The sequence below is a fragment of the Plecotus auritus genome, assembly GCF_963455305.1.
Source record: "Plecotus auritus genome assembly, chromosome: 7".
Classification (NCBI taxonomy): domain Eukaryota; kingdom Metazoa; phylum Chordata; class Mammalia; order Chiroptera; family Vespertilionidae; genus Plecotus; species Plecotus auritus.
In genome coordinates this window covers 46,916,309-46,931,835 of record NC_137774.1, presented here as the reverse complement: position 1 = coordinate 46,931,835, position 15,527 = coordinate 46,916,309, and the positions used below count along the sequence as shown (strand labels likewise).

The 15,527-nt window shown below is 52.1% G+C and overlaps 2 protein-coding genes across 2 annotated transcripts in view; one reads left to right on the top strand and one right to left on the bottom strand.

Moving 5' to 3' along the window:
• Positions 1–3,417: 3,417 nt before the first annotated feature.
• Positions 3,418–8,894, top strand: RCVRN (recoverin; the record flags this gene model as incomplete). Its single annotated transcript, XM_080678065.1, has 3 exons — positions 3,418–3,798; positions 6,938–7,049; positions 8,773–8,894. 3 exons carry the CDS (start codon positions 3,418–3,420, stop codon positions 8,892–8,894), a joined length of 615 nt encoding a protein of 204 aa, XP_080534191.1.
• Positions 8,895–13,813: 4,919 nt separating this feature from the next.
• The window catches only part of GLP2R (glucagon like peptide 2 receptor), a gene marked incomplete at both ends in the record, with an annotated part of 47,846 nt that continues 46,132 nt past the window's right edge, over positions 13,814–15,527 (bottom strand). The window contains 2 exon segments of the mRNA XM_080678753.1: positions 13,814–14,149; positions 15,262–15,303. Of these exon segments, the coding sequence (XP_080534879.1) occupies positions 13,814–14,149; positions 15,262–15,303 (378 nt within the window).

Genomic DNA, 15,527 nt, shown 5'->3' with positions numbered 1-15,527 from the left:
TATAATTGTTCTGCGTTATTATAAGGCGTTTTCAGGAAGTTAAATGCTCTCCCATTTTTTCCCTCGGCTCTGTGTGGACACTTGAGATGCTTAGAGTCACCCCATGGGAAATAAACTGTCCAGCGACGCTGGTCCCACTGGGTGACCCTCCCTCCTGGAGCGCGGCCATGCTGTCCTTTGTACAAAGGGTCTTCGCATTCCTCCAGGCTCCCAGCATCGGTGATAAGTTTTCTCCTGATGACTTAGCAGAGGGCCAAAAGGCACCTGGGCATTGACCCGCCAGACAGGTGCCATGCTGGCGTACCCACACACCTGGCCCCCAGCCCAGGCCGCTCTCCTGGTGACTTATCCCTACAGACACAAGGGGCTCCTGGCTATAGTTTCTTGTCTCATCCATCCATCCCTTCCTCACTTCGTGCCATAATTATTGAGCACCTACTACACTGTTCTAGGTCTGGGAACACAGTGCATGAAACAAGCCCGGGGGAAGGTCATCTTGTCTTTGAGCTCAGAACAGGGGAAGGTGAGGGAATCGGGGGGGGGGGGGGGGGCGCTGGGCCCTGGCTAACAGCTAAGACAGCTCCTGGTTTGGGGTGCGAACAGGGCCAGCCTCTGGGAAGAGCCTGCTTTTGCAGTCAAGGTCAGGACCGGGGGAGACACACACCGAGACTGACTGGAGACGAGCCTTCTCCCCAGTGGTCTTTGGGGTTCGGGGAGAGTTTATGGTCACAGCTCAGACTTAACAAATCCATTCACAATACATCATCTCCAACAACTTGTTTGACTAAGGAGCATAAACTCTCCCTCTGATAGAAGATGTTTATGCAGGTTTTCAAACAAACCTCCAGGTCATGACCCCTCTCTCAGCAGCATCAACACAGCTGCCTGTGGTCCCCTCCAGAGGTCCGGCCCCTCTGGGCACAGCAACCTGAAGAATGTGGACAGTGCCAGGTTGCCTCCGACTTGGTTCCAGATCCTTCTTCTTGCCCTTGGAAAGGGCATAGAGGTCAGAGGCTAGAGGGAGTGTGGCTCCAGCTACCTCTGTGTTAACACAGGGCCCTGTTTCCTTGTCCACATCTTCTGTTGTCATGGCAACTCCAGCTCCTCACCTATAGAAATGGAGCTTCTTGCCCCCTCAGCTCGGGCCATGGTAATGTCTCGAGAAGAGCCCTGGATGGGAGCCTGTGGACCTGGGCTTTCCTCCCGCGTTGCCATTTAGCCGCCCTGTGACCCAGGCAGGTGGGGTGCGCCTGGGAGCTCCATTTCTCCCTGTCACCCTAGCCTGGCCTCACCGGTAGGCTTGGTGTGCACAGCCTGGGCCCAGGAGGCACTTCTCATCGCCTCTCACACCTGGTTCCGAGGTCAGGGGTGAAGCCTCCGCCTCATTCATGGCCTGGGTTTTGTTTGTTTTTTTTCTAGTGCAGTGACTGTCCTATTTCTAACTGCTCTTGAAACAAATGCCTTGCTACAGGATAGTGAAATCTAGAACAAGAGAAGGGCTCCTATAAGAAATAATGTGCTCTCACACACTAATGGGGAAAAGGAGTGAGTACACACACAACCACACACACACCTAACATGAAGGCCTCCTGAGAAACACTCTGGAACCACAGGGGGTGCGTGGGCAGGAGGGATGGTCAGCACAGCCGGTGCCTGAACTTCTCAGTCCTTCCTAAGCAGCATGCGGGTGGGCCTGGCAGGTGGCTTCCCCAGCAGCAGGGACCTGCTGGCCCCTGCCATTAGCCTGTTAGGATAGGGTGCAAACCCTAACTCACCGCCTGGAGATTGTAGGGTTTATTCTTTGTAGTTATGAGCCCTGGCAAAGAAGAGACATCTCTCCCACCCAATTTGGCAATTTGGGGTTCCAGGCGCACTCCCCTCCAGCATTATGCTCAGCCAATCCAGGGCACTGCCGACCTCTCCTTTGGGTGATGAGAAGTCAGGTGCAAAACACACTTGCTAAGGGCTCCTCCTGTGTCCTGTGCTTGTGGCTGAGCCGACCACGGAGATGTGAAGGCTTCCCTTGCAGAGCTCCCTACCTCCCATGCATCCATCCTCTCACCCCACAAACACGTGGTGTCTGCTAGCCCAGGCATCAGGCTGGGGAAAACTGACAACCTGCGAGCTGAAACTGAACCTCAGATATGTTGTATTTGGCCCACACCATGTTTTTAAAATGTTTGAACTGACTCTCAAAGTTTAAAAGTTTGGAAATTGCATCTAAAAATCTGATTTCTGGGTTTCTCTTGGATAGTCTCGGGGCCATAATCCCATATGACCACATTCAAATGGAGTGGAACACTGGCAACCCCTCGCGTGTGCGACACAGGTCTCACCACTCCCTGTTGTCTCCCTGGTCCAGTCGTTTCACTCCCTCCCTCCCCTTGCTGGCTCCTGTAGGCAGTTTAGTTTTTAATCCCTGTTGTAGATGAATAATAACAAATACTAGCATGTATTTAGCACTTAGCATGTGCCAGGCTCTGTTCTAAGTATGTTGCACGTATCCTCCCATTTCAGCCTCACAAAAACAATGACGTAGACGCTGTTATCTATTATCATGCCTGTTCACTGAAGGAATACTCGGCGAAAGCCTACACCTGCTGGGCATGCACCGTTCTGGCAATGATGAGGCAGCTGGGAACAAGACAGACAGATCCTCCGTCCATGGAGCTTTCATTCCCGGGAGGGGACAGGCAGCACATGGGATAAGTAAAGAGGAAGTCAGAAGGTGTACCCGGGAGGGAGCAAAATAAAGCAGGATAAACAGTCTGCTGAGGGGTGGGGGTGGGGTGTGCAATTGCAAATAGAGTGGGCAGTATAGGCCTTGCTGAGGGGACAGTTCAGGAAAGCCAGGAAGGAGGGGGAAGGACTAGGAGAAGAGCATTCAGGCAGAGAACGGTTATAAAACATTGCCTGAGGTCACACAGCTAGTAAATTGCAAAGTTGGGATTTGAACCCACGCGGTCTCCTGAGCCTGGTCCCTGCATGGGAGGGCTCAGTGAAGGATGAGACCCTCGGAGTTAGGGCGGGGGACAGGCTGGGACATCCTTGCGCTGAGAGAGCTGGAGTTGGGAGTGGGGAGGGAGGAGCCAGGGGCCGCGGCGAAGACCTTGGCCCAAGGCTTGGGATCTGAAGGGTCTGACCTCCCCTCCTGTCCTCCCAGAGGCCAGAATGGACTGAGCACCTGCAATCAGCTCTTTACTTTAATCTCAGGGGGATTCTGGGAGCTCGCCTGCCTCCCCTCCCACTTCTGGGCCCCTCCTCCCTCCAAGTACTGGGGTGAACCTGCTGCAAATCCTCCTAATCCGCCAGCATCTCCGTGGGTCTGTGTCCAGCGGCAGCCTGAGACCACGCCGCTCCCTCCCACGCACCCACGCACCCACGCAGCAGCGCGCCGCCGGCCCAGCCGCCTCGTCCATGGGGAACAGCAGGAGCGGGGCCCTGTCCCGGGAGCTCCTGGAGGAGCTGCAGCTGAGCACCAAGTTCACGCAGGAGGAACTGTGCGCCTGGTACCAGTCCTTCCTCAAGGAGTGCCCGGGTGGCCGCATCACGCGGCAGCAGTTCCAGGGCATCTACGCCAAGTTCTTCCCCGACGCCGACCCCAAGGCCTACGCCGAGCACGTGTTCCGCAGCTTCGACGCCAACAGCGACGGCACCCTGGACTTCAAGGAGTACGTGGTCGCCCTGCACATGACCACGGCCGGCCAGCCCAGCCAGAAGCTCGAGTGGGCCTTCTCGCTCTACGACGTGGACGGCAACGGGGCCATCAGCAAGAGCGAAGTGCTGGAGATCGTCATGGTCAGTCTCCACGCCCCCCCCGCCCCCCCCCCCTCCCGTGCAGGGCTGGGGTCACCCAGGTCACGGTGCAGCTGGGGGAGGGGCTGGAGGGGGCATGGGGGCCCAGGCCTTGTGACCCAATGCCTCTGAGAGCGTGGTGAGGGGTCTCTCATATCCTGAGATTAACAGAAGGCTGGGCATTTTCCCACAGCTTCGTTTTCCTCCTAAAAAAGAATCTGGGTATTTCCTATGATTTCCCTTTTTTTCCCTTCCATCCTTCCTTCTTTCTTCCTTCCTCTGTTCATTAAAATATCCTTCAACACCTTCAACTGCTTAGTCAGATTCCCTGACATGTTTCAGATGCACAATAGGAGGAGGTGGTGTGTGTTTGGTCCAGGTCACGGGGAATATGAGACCTGGGTTCCAGTTCTGCTTGTCTTCATGGCCCTTCACCGGAGCCCCAGCTCTCTCATCCCGGTGCTCTGGACCAACCAGGGATGCTCAGGCCCCTGGGAGGCCAGTGCCTGTCACACCCATTCTCCAACCCTGTCCCAACCGGCCCGGGAACACATTGGTTGTGAAGATTTTAGGTGTCTTGAAAATAGTCTTATTTAATGTAAAAGTAATTCGTGAAATTTAGAAACATATGCAAAAGAAAGTTAAAATTACCTTTAATTTCATCATCCAGAGAAAACGGTCAACGTATTGGTATATACATTTCCATTCTTTTAGCTGTATATTTTAAACTAAGTTTAGAGCTATGAAATACTCACATAGGATTTTATACCTTTTTCAGTTACTATTTTATGATGAATGTTTTTCATATCAGTATACATTCTTCCAAGCCATATTTAATAGCTGCTTAGAATTTCATCTATAGAAATGTCATAAAATTATGTAACCATTCTTAAATTTGGGATAATTAAGATGTTTCTATTTTTCCTATTATACTATTTCTATTTACCTTCATTTAGTATCTTTTTACCTGATCTTTTTTATCCCTCTACCTCATGCCACTTGCTATATTTTTCTAATGACATTCCCGTTAAGGGAGACTGTTTTCATGGTTTATACACTTTTGATACATTTCCTGTGCGGAAGGATAACTGAGGGGCTTCCTGAGCCCTGGGGAGGCCTTTGGAAAGCCTGCTTTCATTCGCACAGCTCTTCTTCCCTCATTAGGTGACACCATGAATACAATAGCTGAGCATGCAGCTTGTGGCCAGGGGACTGTGCTCGGGCCTCCGGTCAAGGGCGGGCATGTGTGGGAACCTCACTGGCCAGGGCCTTCGGATCAAACTTCCCTGGATTGGCAGGTGGCATGGGATGGAGACCACATCCTCAGAACCACCTAAAGGATGCCAGGCCCAGCAGAGGCCTACAAGTTGGTGCTCCTTGAGAAAAAGGAGGAGGAAGCGGACGGGGAAGGAAGGGGGGGAAGGGAGAAAGGGTGGGGAGGGGAATCCATGGCTGAGGCTGTGCAAGATGGTGCCAAGGCTCTGCCACTCACCAGATCACTAGGTCACTAGCCTTGAAGCCAGAATTACAGATTCTTGTCCCAGCTGTGCCACCAACTAGCTTCAGGGCCTTGAAAAACCACATAACCTCCCAGGATGAGCATCCGATGGTTCTTTCTCGGTTCTTTCACTGAGGCCTTGACAGTCTGATTTGGTGTTGGAAGCAGGATGGGGCAGGCAGCCAGTTACTCCCAGCGTTTAGCCACCAAGCCTGCACTTGGTTCCCATGGCTCAGGACAGAGAGAGGAGTCAACAGAGTCACCTCCACTCCGGCTGCTGGGCGCCTGCCAGCTGAGGCTGCTTCCCCACCTGCTGGTTTGATTCCTTGCTCCTTGCTGTAGCGGTGGGGCCGGGAGGGGGGGGGCGGTAGAGGAGGTGCGGGGGAGGGGGGTTGTAAGGGCACTTCTCAGCGTGTTGACCTCCCCTCCAGGCTAATTTATAGGCATTACTGCCTCTGCCTGGCTGTGCTCCTGTGTTTCCAAGGTGCCCTTCCTACTGCCACCCAACACATTGCCTGCCCCTGAGGGCACAGGATGGGACATGCTTGGGGCCATGGCCTCGAGGGTCCTCTCTGGGTCTGACCAGCCTTGGAGGTACAGAGCTGGTGGAGTCCTAGTGACCTAGTACGTGGTTGCCCTGCACATGACCACGGCCGGTCGGCCCAGCCAAAAGCTCAAGTGGGCCTTCTCGCTCTACAACGTGGACGGCAACGGGGCCATGGTGGGAAATGCTAGAGCCTAGAGCTGGATGGGCCCCTCGAGACCCCCTGTCCCTCTCCCTGACCACAGGTGCAGAGGCACTTCCTGCTTTGCCCCCATCACACATGTGCACATCAGGCTCCTTTGTTAGTGAGCGTGGAGGGAGGTGAGAAGGCTCCTGAGTCTAAAGCTAAACCTTTCTCTGGGTCCCTTCCTGCGCGGAAGGGTAACTGAGGGGCTTCCTGAGCCCTGGGGAGGCCTTTGGAAAGCCTGTTGAGGCCTCCCCTCTTTCTCCCCAGCCTTTGAAATGCTCTGCGAGGCATAAGCTGGCGAGTGGCATAATGCAAACTAAACCCAAAGCGCCTGGGTTAGAAGCTCTGCTCATCTGCTTCCAGCTGCGTGACACTCAGCAAGTTAATTGGCTTGGTTTCTTCATCTGTAAAATGGGGTCCATAAATGCACACCTCATAAGGTTGGGAAGGTTACATGTAAAATGCTCAGAAAAGTGGTACATGTTAGGCGCTGAACAAATGTTAGCCCTTGGTAGGCAACCTGGCTGGGCAACCAGGTACCACATGGACCTGGGAGAAGCTGTTAGATTTTCTAAAATTTCTAGGCAGTAGGTTCAAGGTAGCAGTTCCCAAATTGCAGCCTCGGGCTGCCATGGGATTACATCAGGAAGCTTTTTCCATGTTTTTAAAATAAAATGAAAGTCATATGTCTGCATGGTCAGGAAATGCAAACAGTACAGAAAGGAACAAATAAGAAGTGAAAGCCTTCCTCCCCCCGCCCCCAGGCTCCCCATCCAGCTGAAGGTCTCAGAAACACAGGTGCCCTCCCAGGAGCTCTGATTGACAGGGCAGGTAGGCCTGGGACCTGTGCTCTAACCCAGGGCCGCAGCCTCCGCTGCTCCTCTGACCAGCCGTTCCTCTTGCTTCGGTGCAGGCGATATTCAAAATGATCAATCCCGAGGACGCCAAGCACCTGCCGGACGACGAGAACACCCCTGAGAAGCGAGCCGAGAAGATCTGGGGCTTCTTTGGAAAGAAAGATGATGGTGAATGCCTTCTCCCTCATGGCCTTTGCTGTACAGTTGCAGCTGTTTCCTGCTGGTCCCACCAACATTTAGCCTTCCCAGTGCCAGTGCCCAGGGAGATGGGGACACCTCGCCCCGCCATGCACTGCAGGGCTGGCTGGGGCCTCGGGGAGTGGACAGAGGCCGCAGGTCCAGCCCTCTCCCCATGGAGCTGCCACTGCAATGGGGATGGCGCCCCGTTCCTGGCTCACACAGCCCATGGCTGCCTGAGAGTCTCGGGGAGAAGGAAGGCTCCGAGGGGTGGAGGGCTTCTGAAGAAAACAGCTTTCGTTAGCACAGCCACATTGAAGCAGCAGGAAGAAGTAAAGGCAATAGCTCACTAGACGTTTGTACGCAAACGCCAAGTTTAGAGGAATTCCAAGCACTTTCTGTTTAAGAGGGGTGCCGGTTCCTAGACACTGGGGTTTGCTTCGCTTGTTTTCCAAAACGCTTTCTAAGAGTTAGAGCAAACTTTAGCCCAGTCTGCATCGGAATTAGCATGGGGGCCCAGTTAAGCCGCATTTCATTTCTGTGGTTTCACTTGGGAAGTTAATTTAGGTCCCAGGGAAGCTGACCCAAGTGACCGTCAGAGGAGGAAGTGGTGTGGGGGCTGCCTTATTCCTCCTGCCAGGTGGTATGTGTGTTCTTCCACGTGCCCACATGGGACAAGGCCTGGCTCCAGAACTCGGCTCTGATGGTGGGGTTCCAGGCTTTTTGGGAGGCTGACAGGGCAGCTAGGACTTTACATTTATCTTAATCCTGGTACCCACCTAGACCTGCAGGGAACCAGCTGGGTCCTAATTCAGGATTAAGATAAGGTTGTTCAAAAGGCCTGGAACATAAGCTAATGGGTGTGCAATTCGGTTCAGCCACCGACTATGTGCAGGCAACTCTGAGCATAAGCATGATCTGAAAGAGCACCCGTCTCATTTTACAGTTATTTCTACATGTGACTGTCTTCCCCAGCAGACCAAGAGTTTCCTGGGGCCAGGGACTTTACGTCACTTCCTTCTATGCCACACCCTGCCCTCCACCCTCTGAAGTGACCTCAGCCCCAAGCACGGTGGCTCTGGTTCAGAGGAACTGCTAGTGGAGAGCATTGAACTGGACAGAACTGAATCCAGAGGCTGGGCGAGGCACTCTCCTGGTCCCACATGGGAGGTGGATGGGAGATGCAGAGGGAAGAATCGTGGAGGAGCTGTCAGCTGAGAATCATGGGGCTGCCCGTGTGCTGGGGTGGCGGGTCAAAGAGACCTCTTCACAAGCCAGGCTCTCCCTGGCACCCCCCTGCGCCCCTCAACTTCCACTCCCTACTCTAGAGTGGATGCTGTTCCCTCCTTCTCAACTGAAACTGTTTGCTCTGCTTCATGCCCCAAAAGTTCTTCCAGAACTTGAGGCTCAGACCTAGAGAAATACTCAAGATACTTAATAACCAGCAAGGCAGAGAGAGGCATTGACAATCAGAAGAGAAGTGTAGCTAAAATGCACCCTGGACCCCTCAGTAGTGCCAGCCATTAACCCTCTCATTGCTGGTTCATGGTGAGGTCCAAGTTGGGTATCTGGGGCAGGGGTGGGAGTACCCTGGGGACACTAAGACGCAAGGTTTTCATGATAGATACATCTGCACAGGGCATGCTGGCGGTGTCAGCCTTGTGGCAGCTTAAAACAGCCAGCCCTGACTGTAGTATTTGTCTCCCATATGCAGATAAACTTACAGAGGAAGAGTTCATCGAGGGGACCCTGGCCAATAAGGAAATTCTGCGATTGATCCAATTTGAGCCTCAAAAAGTGAAGGAAAGGTTAAAGGAAAAGGAAAAGAACCCCTGATGCCAACTGATCAGCTCTCCTGCCTCCCCTTACCACTCACATAAGCACACGAATGCATACACGTCCGCGCGCACACGCACGCATGCACACAAACACACCCCAGCGGCCAAGAGAGAGGCCAACAAACCCACAGCATATTAAACCCACAGCACAGCTCCCTGCCAAACAGAAGTGTCTTTAGCATCTACTGGTTCCTCCTTCCCTGTCTTTAGAGCCCCTCCCATTATGCCGCCTCCCCTCCCCTGCCCACCAGCCCAGGCCTTCCATGATAATCCCAGGATTAGGTCACAAGAGTCCTAAATATCACCCCTGTGTAAGCTCCTTTGTGGATTGCTGGGTAAGTAGGTTCCAATAAATGCAAGAGTTGCTGGACACACAGCCGCTGGTTGTTCTTGAACTGGAAACGGAAATGACTTCTGTGGGCTCGGCCGTCAAGGCAGGGATGTGTTGCCATTGCAGTGGTTACCAGGATGCGGGGACTCCGTTGTGAAGAAGGTGGACACGGCTCTGCTCTCTCAGGGCTCAGGGTGCAGAGGGGATTGCACACCTGGAAGTAGCCATTACAAGTGAGAGGTTACCATAGAGACGTGCAAAGCACTGCGAGCTGTAACAGGAGGTACTTCCTCCTCCCAAGGATCAGAGAAGGTGTTCTTGATGGGGGAAAGGGTGGAGTGGGGAAGCATTGTGTCTCAGCAGAGACTCTAACACAGGAATGAGCATCAGGAATGGCAGTCAGGTGTGTGGCTTGGGTGCTGGCTGAATAGTGATGCCACCTGCTGAGATGGGAAGTGGGGAGAGTCACTGGCCTCAGGGGATAATGACAAGTTCCGTGTCGATATGGTGGAGGTGCCTCACTTTAGAGAAAGGGAGAGGAGCCCAGGGTCAGCCAGCTAATGAGCAGAGGCCAGGCCAAGGCTGCCACCGGCCCGCATTGTCCCCTCAGAGCTCCAAGGACTGGGACACCCCAGAAATCACTCCACCAGTGGGTTCTCAGGATTGTTGGAGTCATTGTTTTGAAGGTAAATGTATTCTCCAGCTTTAAGTTCCAAGATGAGGTCAGAAAATAGACAGAGGTCCTGGACACTTGACTGACCTGTGTTCAACCCTCTGAAGCAGGGGAATCCCCGCTTGCTGGTGCTAGACGTGATTCCTGCCCCACCCCACCCCCAGCCTTATCCCAGCGATGGCATAGTCACCACCGCAGAGAGTGCTGTTTTTTGTGGAGGGTGAACTTGAGAGTAATCCTAACACTTTGGTTTGGAGGCAGGCATCCCTGCTAGATGCTCGAGATGTTATCCCCAGGGTATAGATGGGGACACTGAAGGCACAAAGTGTGAGTAGAATTTGGTACTTAATCCTTTCTATTGCACTAGGCTGACTCAATAGTTTTGACCTGGAGATGACAGGACCGAGAATTCTGATCCCACAATGTGGAAGCTGGAAGGCAGATGGGGCTACACAGCATCTGGTCCAGCGGTTCTTGGAGGAGGACAATTATTATTAGAATCATCTGCCAAGACACCCTTCTGGTATCAGACACAGTGGGCCACCCTGGAGCCCATGCAGGGGGAGAAGAAAGACCTTGGGTGTACCCCAGGGTGGTCTTGGGATAGCACCAAAGGGCTCAATGCCTCACTCCGGAGCTCCTTCCCCACCCCACTGCACACATCACCCTCCATGAATGAATCTGGTTGGTTGGGATGTGAAGTTGGGGGCTTTTCACTTCTCTCTGAGGTCAGGGCATCCATGTCACCTGAGTCTAAAATTATAGACACTGCCTAATGACCTTGTTGGCCTGTGGTTCAATGAGAGACATAAAGGGGCCATTGGATCGCCTACCGGCCAGTGGAGAACCCAAGACTAGTGACCTAATTAGCACATCTTCTGTTAGCTTGGGTGGCATGGCTACTCGGGCCCCTGTGGGGAAGATGCTCAGAAAACCCAGTATCAGTGGCAAGGCCAACTTAAGAGACGGAGGTAGAGGTGGTGATGAACTATGTCATCAAGATTCTCCCAGATGCAAGGGACAGAAGACCCAACGTGCATTGTTATGGCACAAATAGGAATTTGCTGACTCATGTAACTGGAATGCCAGGAGGAGCATTAGCTGTGGGTCTTGCTCAGTCCAGGGACTCCAGCAATGTTTCAGAGCTCCTTCTCCATCTCCTGCATCTGCTTTCTGCTGTGGTGGCTCCATCCTCAGGCAGGCTTTACCCCAGCCTGGCCAGGTGGCCATCCAGCGGGCTTCATGGTTCTAATTTCAGCCGAAAAGAGAAAATGCCTTTCTATGGTGAGTCTTAGTCAAAATCCCAGGACTGTCTCTGATTGGTTATATGCCCATCCATGATCCAATATCTGGTGCCAGGAGAAAGTCATGCTCAGATTGGCCAGGCATATTTTCATGTCCATCCTGGGGGCTGAGGATGGAGTTGGGACAATTCAACTTCAGGGACCGGGAGTGGAAGATGTGTGGTTTCCAAAAGGAAAATTTGGGTGCTTTTAGTACAAGAGGGATGAATTATAGAAACAGATGTCCACTATGGATACTGTGGGAAGTCACCTCATCTCTGAATTTCTGCTTCCTCAAGTACATGAGCACTCCAGGGCAGAATGGGTCTCATCACAATAAGCCAAACTGCCCTGCCCCCCGTTGCCACCTGCTCTCGCAGGATCCCAGCCTCTCATGCAGAGCCCTTCAGCTCCAGTGAGAAACAAATGTGAAAGAATCAACAAAATACAAATCAAACAAACTGTTATTTTAATTATTAGAAAGTAGTGTGTATGTGACACCCCATTTGCGGAGTGAGGGGTCAAAGACATATTTACAAATGCTATGGGAAAAAACCACTTACTTCACCTATTAATGATAGGGTCCTGGATAATTGACCCCAGATAGCATCTACCACTTTCCAAGACATTTCTGTCTTGTCTCATTCGATGCATGTGTACCCAGCACCTACCTGGAACCAGCTGTGCTAGGTGTAAGCTGGGAATACAACATGGCCCCAGCTTTCTAGGAGCTAGTAGGCTCATGAGAAAGGGCAGGGATTTGCAGAAAGGAAAAAATTAGAAGGACATATGATTTGATGATTGAATTATGGATAATCTGGACACTGGAAAACAAACCTTCGTTATGCACTTGCCTATGCCTTTGCCTCAGTTTCCCCTGTTGCAAAGCAGAGCCAGGACTAGGGTGAGGGCAAGATGAGCAGTGGCCTCAGATGCAAAATTTAAGGGGGAGGGGGCAAAAATTCAGTACTCAAAATAAATAATATTTTAATGGAGTAGTTTAAAAACAAAAATGAATGTTAAGAAATCCACAATGAGCAATATTAAAATGTTAAAGCCAGGATTTAACATTCATATAATGGCCTCTGGGCTGTAGTTTGCAGATTTCATTTTTTAAAATATTGCATTAAAATATTCCTGATCTTGACAGTTGAGGTTTTTTAGTACTCTCTTAAATTTGACACCCTCACTTGACTCTAGTCCCAGTCCCACTACAAAGTGTCCTTGAAAATAGGGTTGCCAGGTAAAATACAGGACACATAATTAGCATGGCATTTTAGATACAGTATGTGCCACAGGATATACTTATAAAGGAAGGTTATCTGGAATTCAAATTTAATTGAGCATCATGTATTTTTATTTGCCAAATTTGGCAACCCTACTTGAGAAGTAACGTAGAGCCCCCCTCTCTAACACAAGGTAGTATTTAGTCCCATGGCAACATACCTCACCCACATACACATACATTTTGCACACTATGAAAGAGACATTAACACCCCATTTCCATGGAATGTCCCTCCTTTGATTTTCTTTCAGCTTCTTGCCTTATAGTTTCAGCCTCTGAGCCAGACCCCAATTGCCTGGGCCCCCCTCAGCCTCCAGAAGCACCCTCTTCTCAGGGACTGGAGCACACCTCATTGCTCCAGGGCAGACCCGGTCCCTCTGTGCCCTCCTGGCATGTCAGATCAGCACAGTCCCATCCCTCCACCAAGTTGTCAGCATCCATTCCCATAGGGGGAGTGGGATTCTTATCAGCAGGGACTAGGGTCAGAGAGAGCAGTGGGCAAGCCTTGAGCACCAATGTGTCAGACAACCCAAAAATGGCAGAGAGTGGGAGGGCAAGCTGGCTTGAAGAAGCTACGCTCAGAAGGGCAAAGATGGGTGGAGCCAAAAAGGGAGGGAAGGACCAATGGGGACTTTCAGAGGGACTGGGGCCAACCCTGACAGGAAGGAGGACATTGTTAAGAATCAAACAGAACTTCTGCTGACCACAGATGAAGAACTGAGACAGCGGGGAAGGAAAGACTGGACAAGGAAAGGAATGGGGTTCTGGGCCGCCTGGGGTTGCACACTGTCGGAGGGGGGCGAGCGGGTCACAGCTGAGCTGGTGAATCCAGAACACCACTGGCTTTGTCCCACCATTGACCAACTCAGGGGACTGCTAGCTTCTGCACACTGGGCTTGCATCAGAGTCCTCCGAGATGCTTGTTACACAACTCCCAACCCTGGCCATTGCTCCAGTCGTACTCTCTGAGAATCGGCCAGGAGCCCAACTCTGCATGTAAAACACTTCCCAGGTGGTCCTTATACACCCCAAACCCAGCCTTAGAGGGAAACCTTCTGCTGTGAGGGATAAAGGAAGAGATACTGGCTGCCCCCTCTTTCATAGCAGACATCTCTCTGTATCTTGGGGCTCCATTCACTTGAATTTAGGGCCACCCCAGAGGCTGGTGGTCATTCTGGAAAATTCGCCAGTGGAGGTTAGCAGATGACAATGGCAGGTGAAAGCAGTGATTGTTTGCACAACCTCATCAGAGCATGAAGAGCCTCGAGATAGACTTCATGTCAAAGTGGACCTAGTGCCGGGAAGAGTGGGGAGGCACCCCACAGCACCTGTCTCGGGAGCCTGCCTACATCTCACTCTCCTCCAGAATCTCCTCCATGGTGTGGGCCTGGGTGAAGTCCCCCTCACTGCTCTCGGACAGGCTGCGGCCCCAGCGCCAGGCTGTGTGGCCCCCGTGGGACCTGGTGCCCGGCTCCCCCAGGCCCTGCATGGTCAGTGGCAGGGGCTGCCCACTGCCAGGCGAGGACTGTGACTTCTGCAGCGCCCTGGCACTGTCTCCCTCGGAGAGCTTCTTGGGGCACTTCCCCAGGAATCGGAAGTTCTTCTCCAGGCCCCAGGCTCTGCAGCCTGAGTGGTGGGCCAGCAGGAAGCGGCCCCAGTGCCTCCGCAGCTCGGCCTTCACCTGCCGGGCGAGAAGAGGGCAGCGTTACTGTCTCAGAGTCATTTGGTCTTGGGTCCACTCACCAAATATTAATGAGAGGCTAACTCTGTGCCACCCTTAGGAAACGTATCAGACTGGGGGAGGTGAACAAAGAGGAGTAAACAAATGCCCAAGAGCCTACACATGGCAGTGACACTGTGAGTCCATTAAGCAGGACCATGGGGGAGGAGACAAACATTTGGGATAAGGTTGAACAGAAATGAAAAGGAAAGGACTGTGTCAAGGTGGCATTTGAGGCCCACCTGATGGAAGAAGATACAGAAGCAGCAGCCATGAGCAAGGTGGAGGAGGGTTTGCTAACAAGAAGTTTATCTTCCATTGGGAGGAGGCAGAAATGAACATTTAAACCTGGAAAGATAAAAGGGGACTGGAAATACACCAATTCTACTAGAGAACTGTTCAGGAGAAACTGGTCTTGCCTCTGCCCCTGTCCCTTTCAAGCCTCTTTCCAGAGGAGCAGAGAGCTGGTTGGGGATATGCAATAATCTATAATGATAGAAGTGTAATGTGCAACAGCGGAACAGCGGAATGACCGTCCGGATGAAGTCGGGGCTGCAAAGGCCTACTCTTGCATGATTTTTGTGCATCAGGCCTCTAGAATTAATAATAAAAACCATCACAGTTATCAGGTATTGGGCCTTTCCCATGAGCTTGGCATGCCCAGGACAACATTAGCGGGTAGGGACAGTTATTATTCCCACTTTACAGATGAGGAAACTGAGGCTCAAAGAGCCACAGTAACCTAACCAACTCAAAGCTCCTAAGTGGGTGAGTGATGGCTTGAGCCCAGATTTTTGGACTCCCAAGTTTAAGCTTGTTTCCTCTATCACACTAACACTTCCAGCAGGGCCAAGGTTGGGTTCTGAGCTTCCTTACAGTCATCCCATCCCCTTTTCCCATTTCTCTAAGCTGCCCCTGCTCTCACCCCTGGAACTCGTGGTACAAATGTGTCCCATTGCCTGATGGTCACTGCACACTCCCCTTGGCACCATCACATAAACAGGAAACCCTGGGGGCAGGAGGATGCCAGCCCAGCCTCACAGGAAGCTAGGATGGCAGTACGGAAAACATACCTCTCCATTGACAAAGCAATACTGCAAGGCCACAAGTAGTCCCTGGAGTGAAAAGAAGAGGTGGCGTGAACTCTGATTCGGTAGAAGATGTGTCTGAGTTACTGGGAAAGTCCAAAGGCCTGCCCTAATCCTAGTAGTCCCCAGGGGAGGCAGGCGACTACACTGCTCACACTAACTAGAGTTAGTCATACCGGTTAACTTGGATTTCCATCAAGTCTCTTCTTACTTTGACACCCACCGTGCGTATCAGCCTAAGTGTTTGCTTA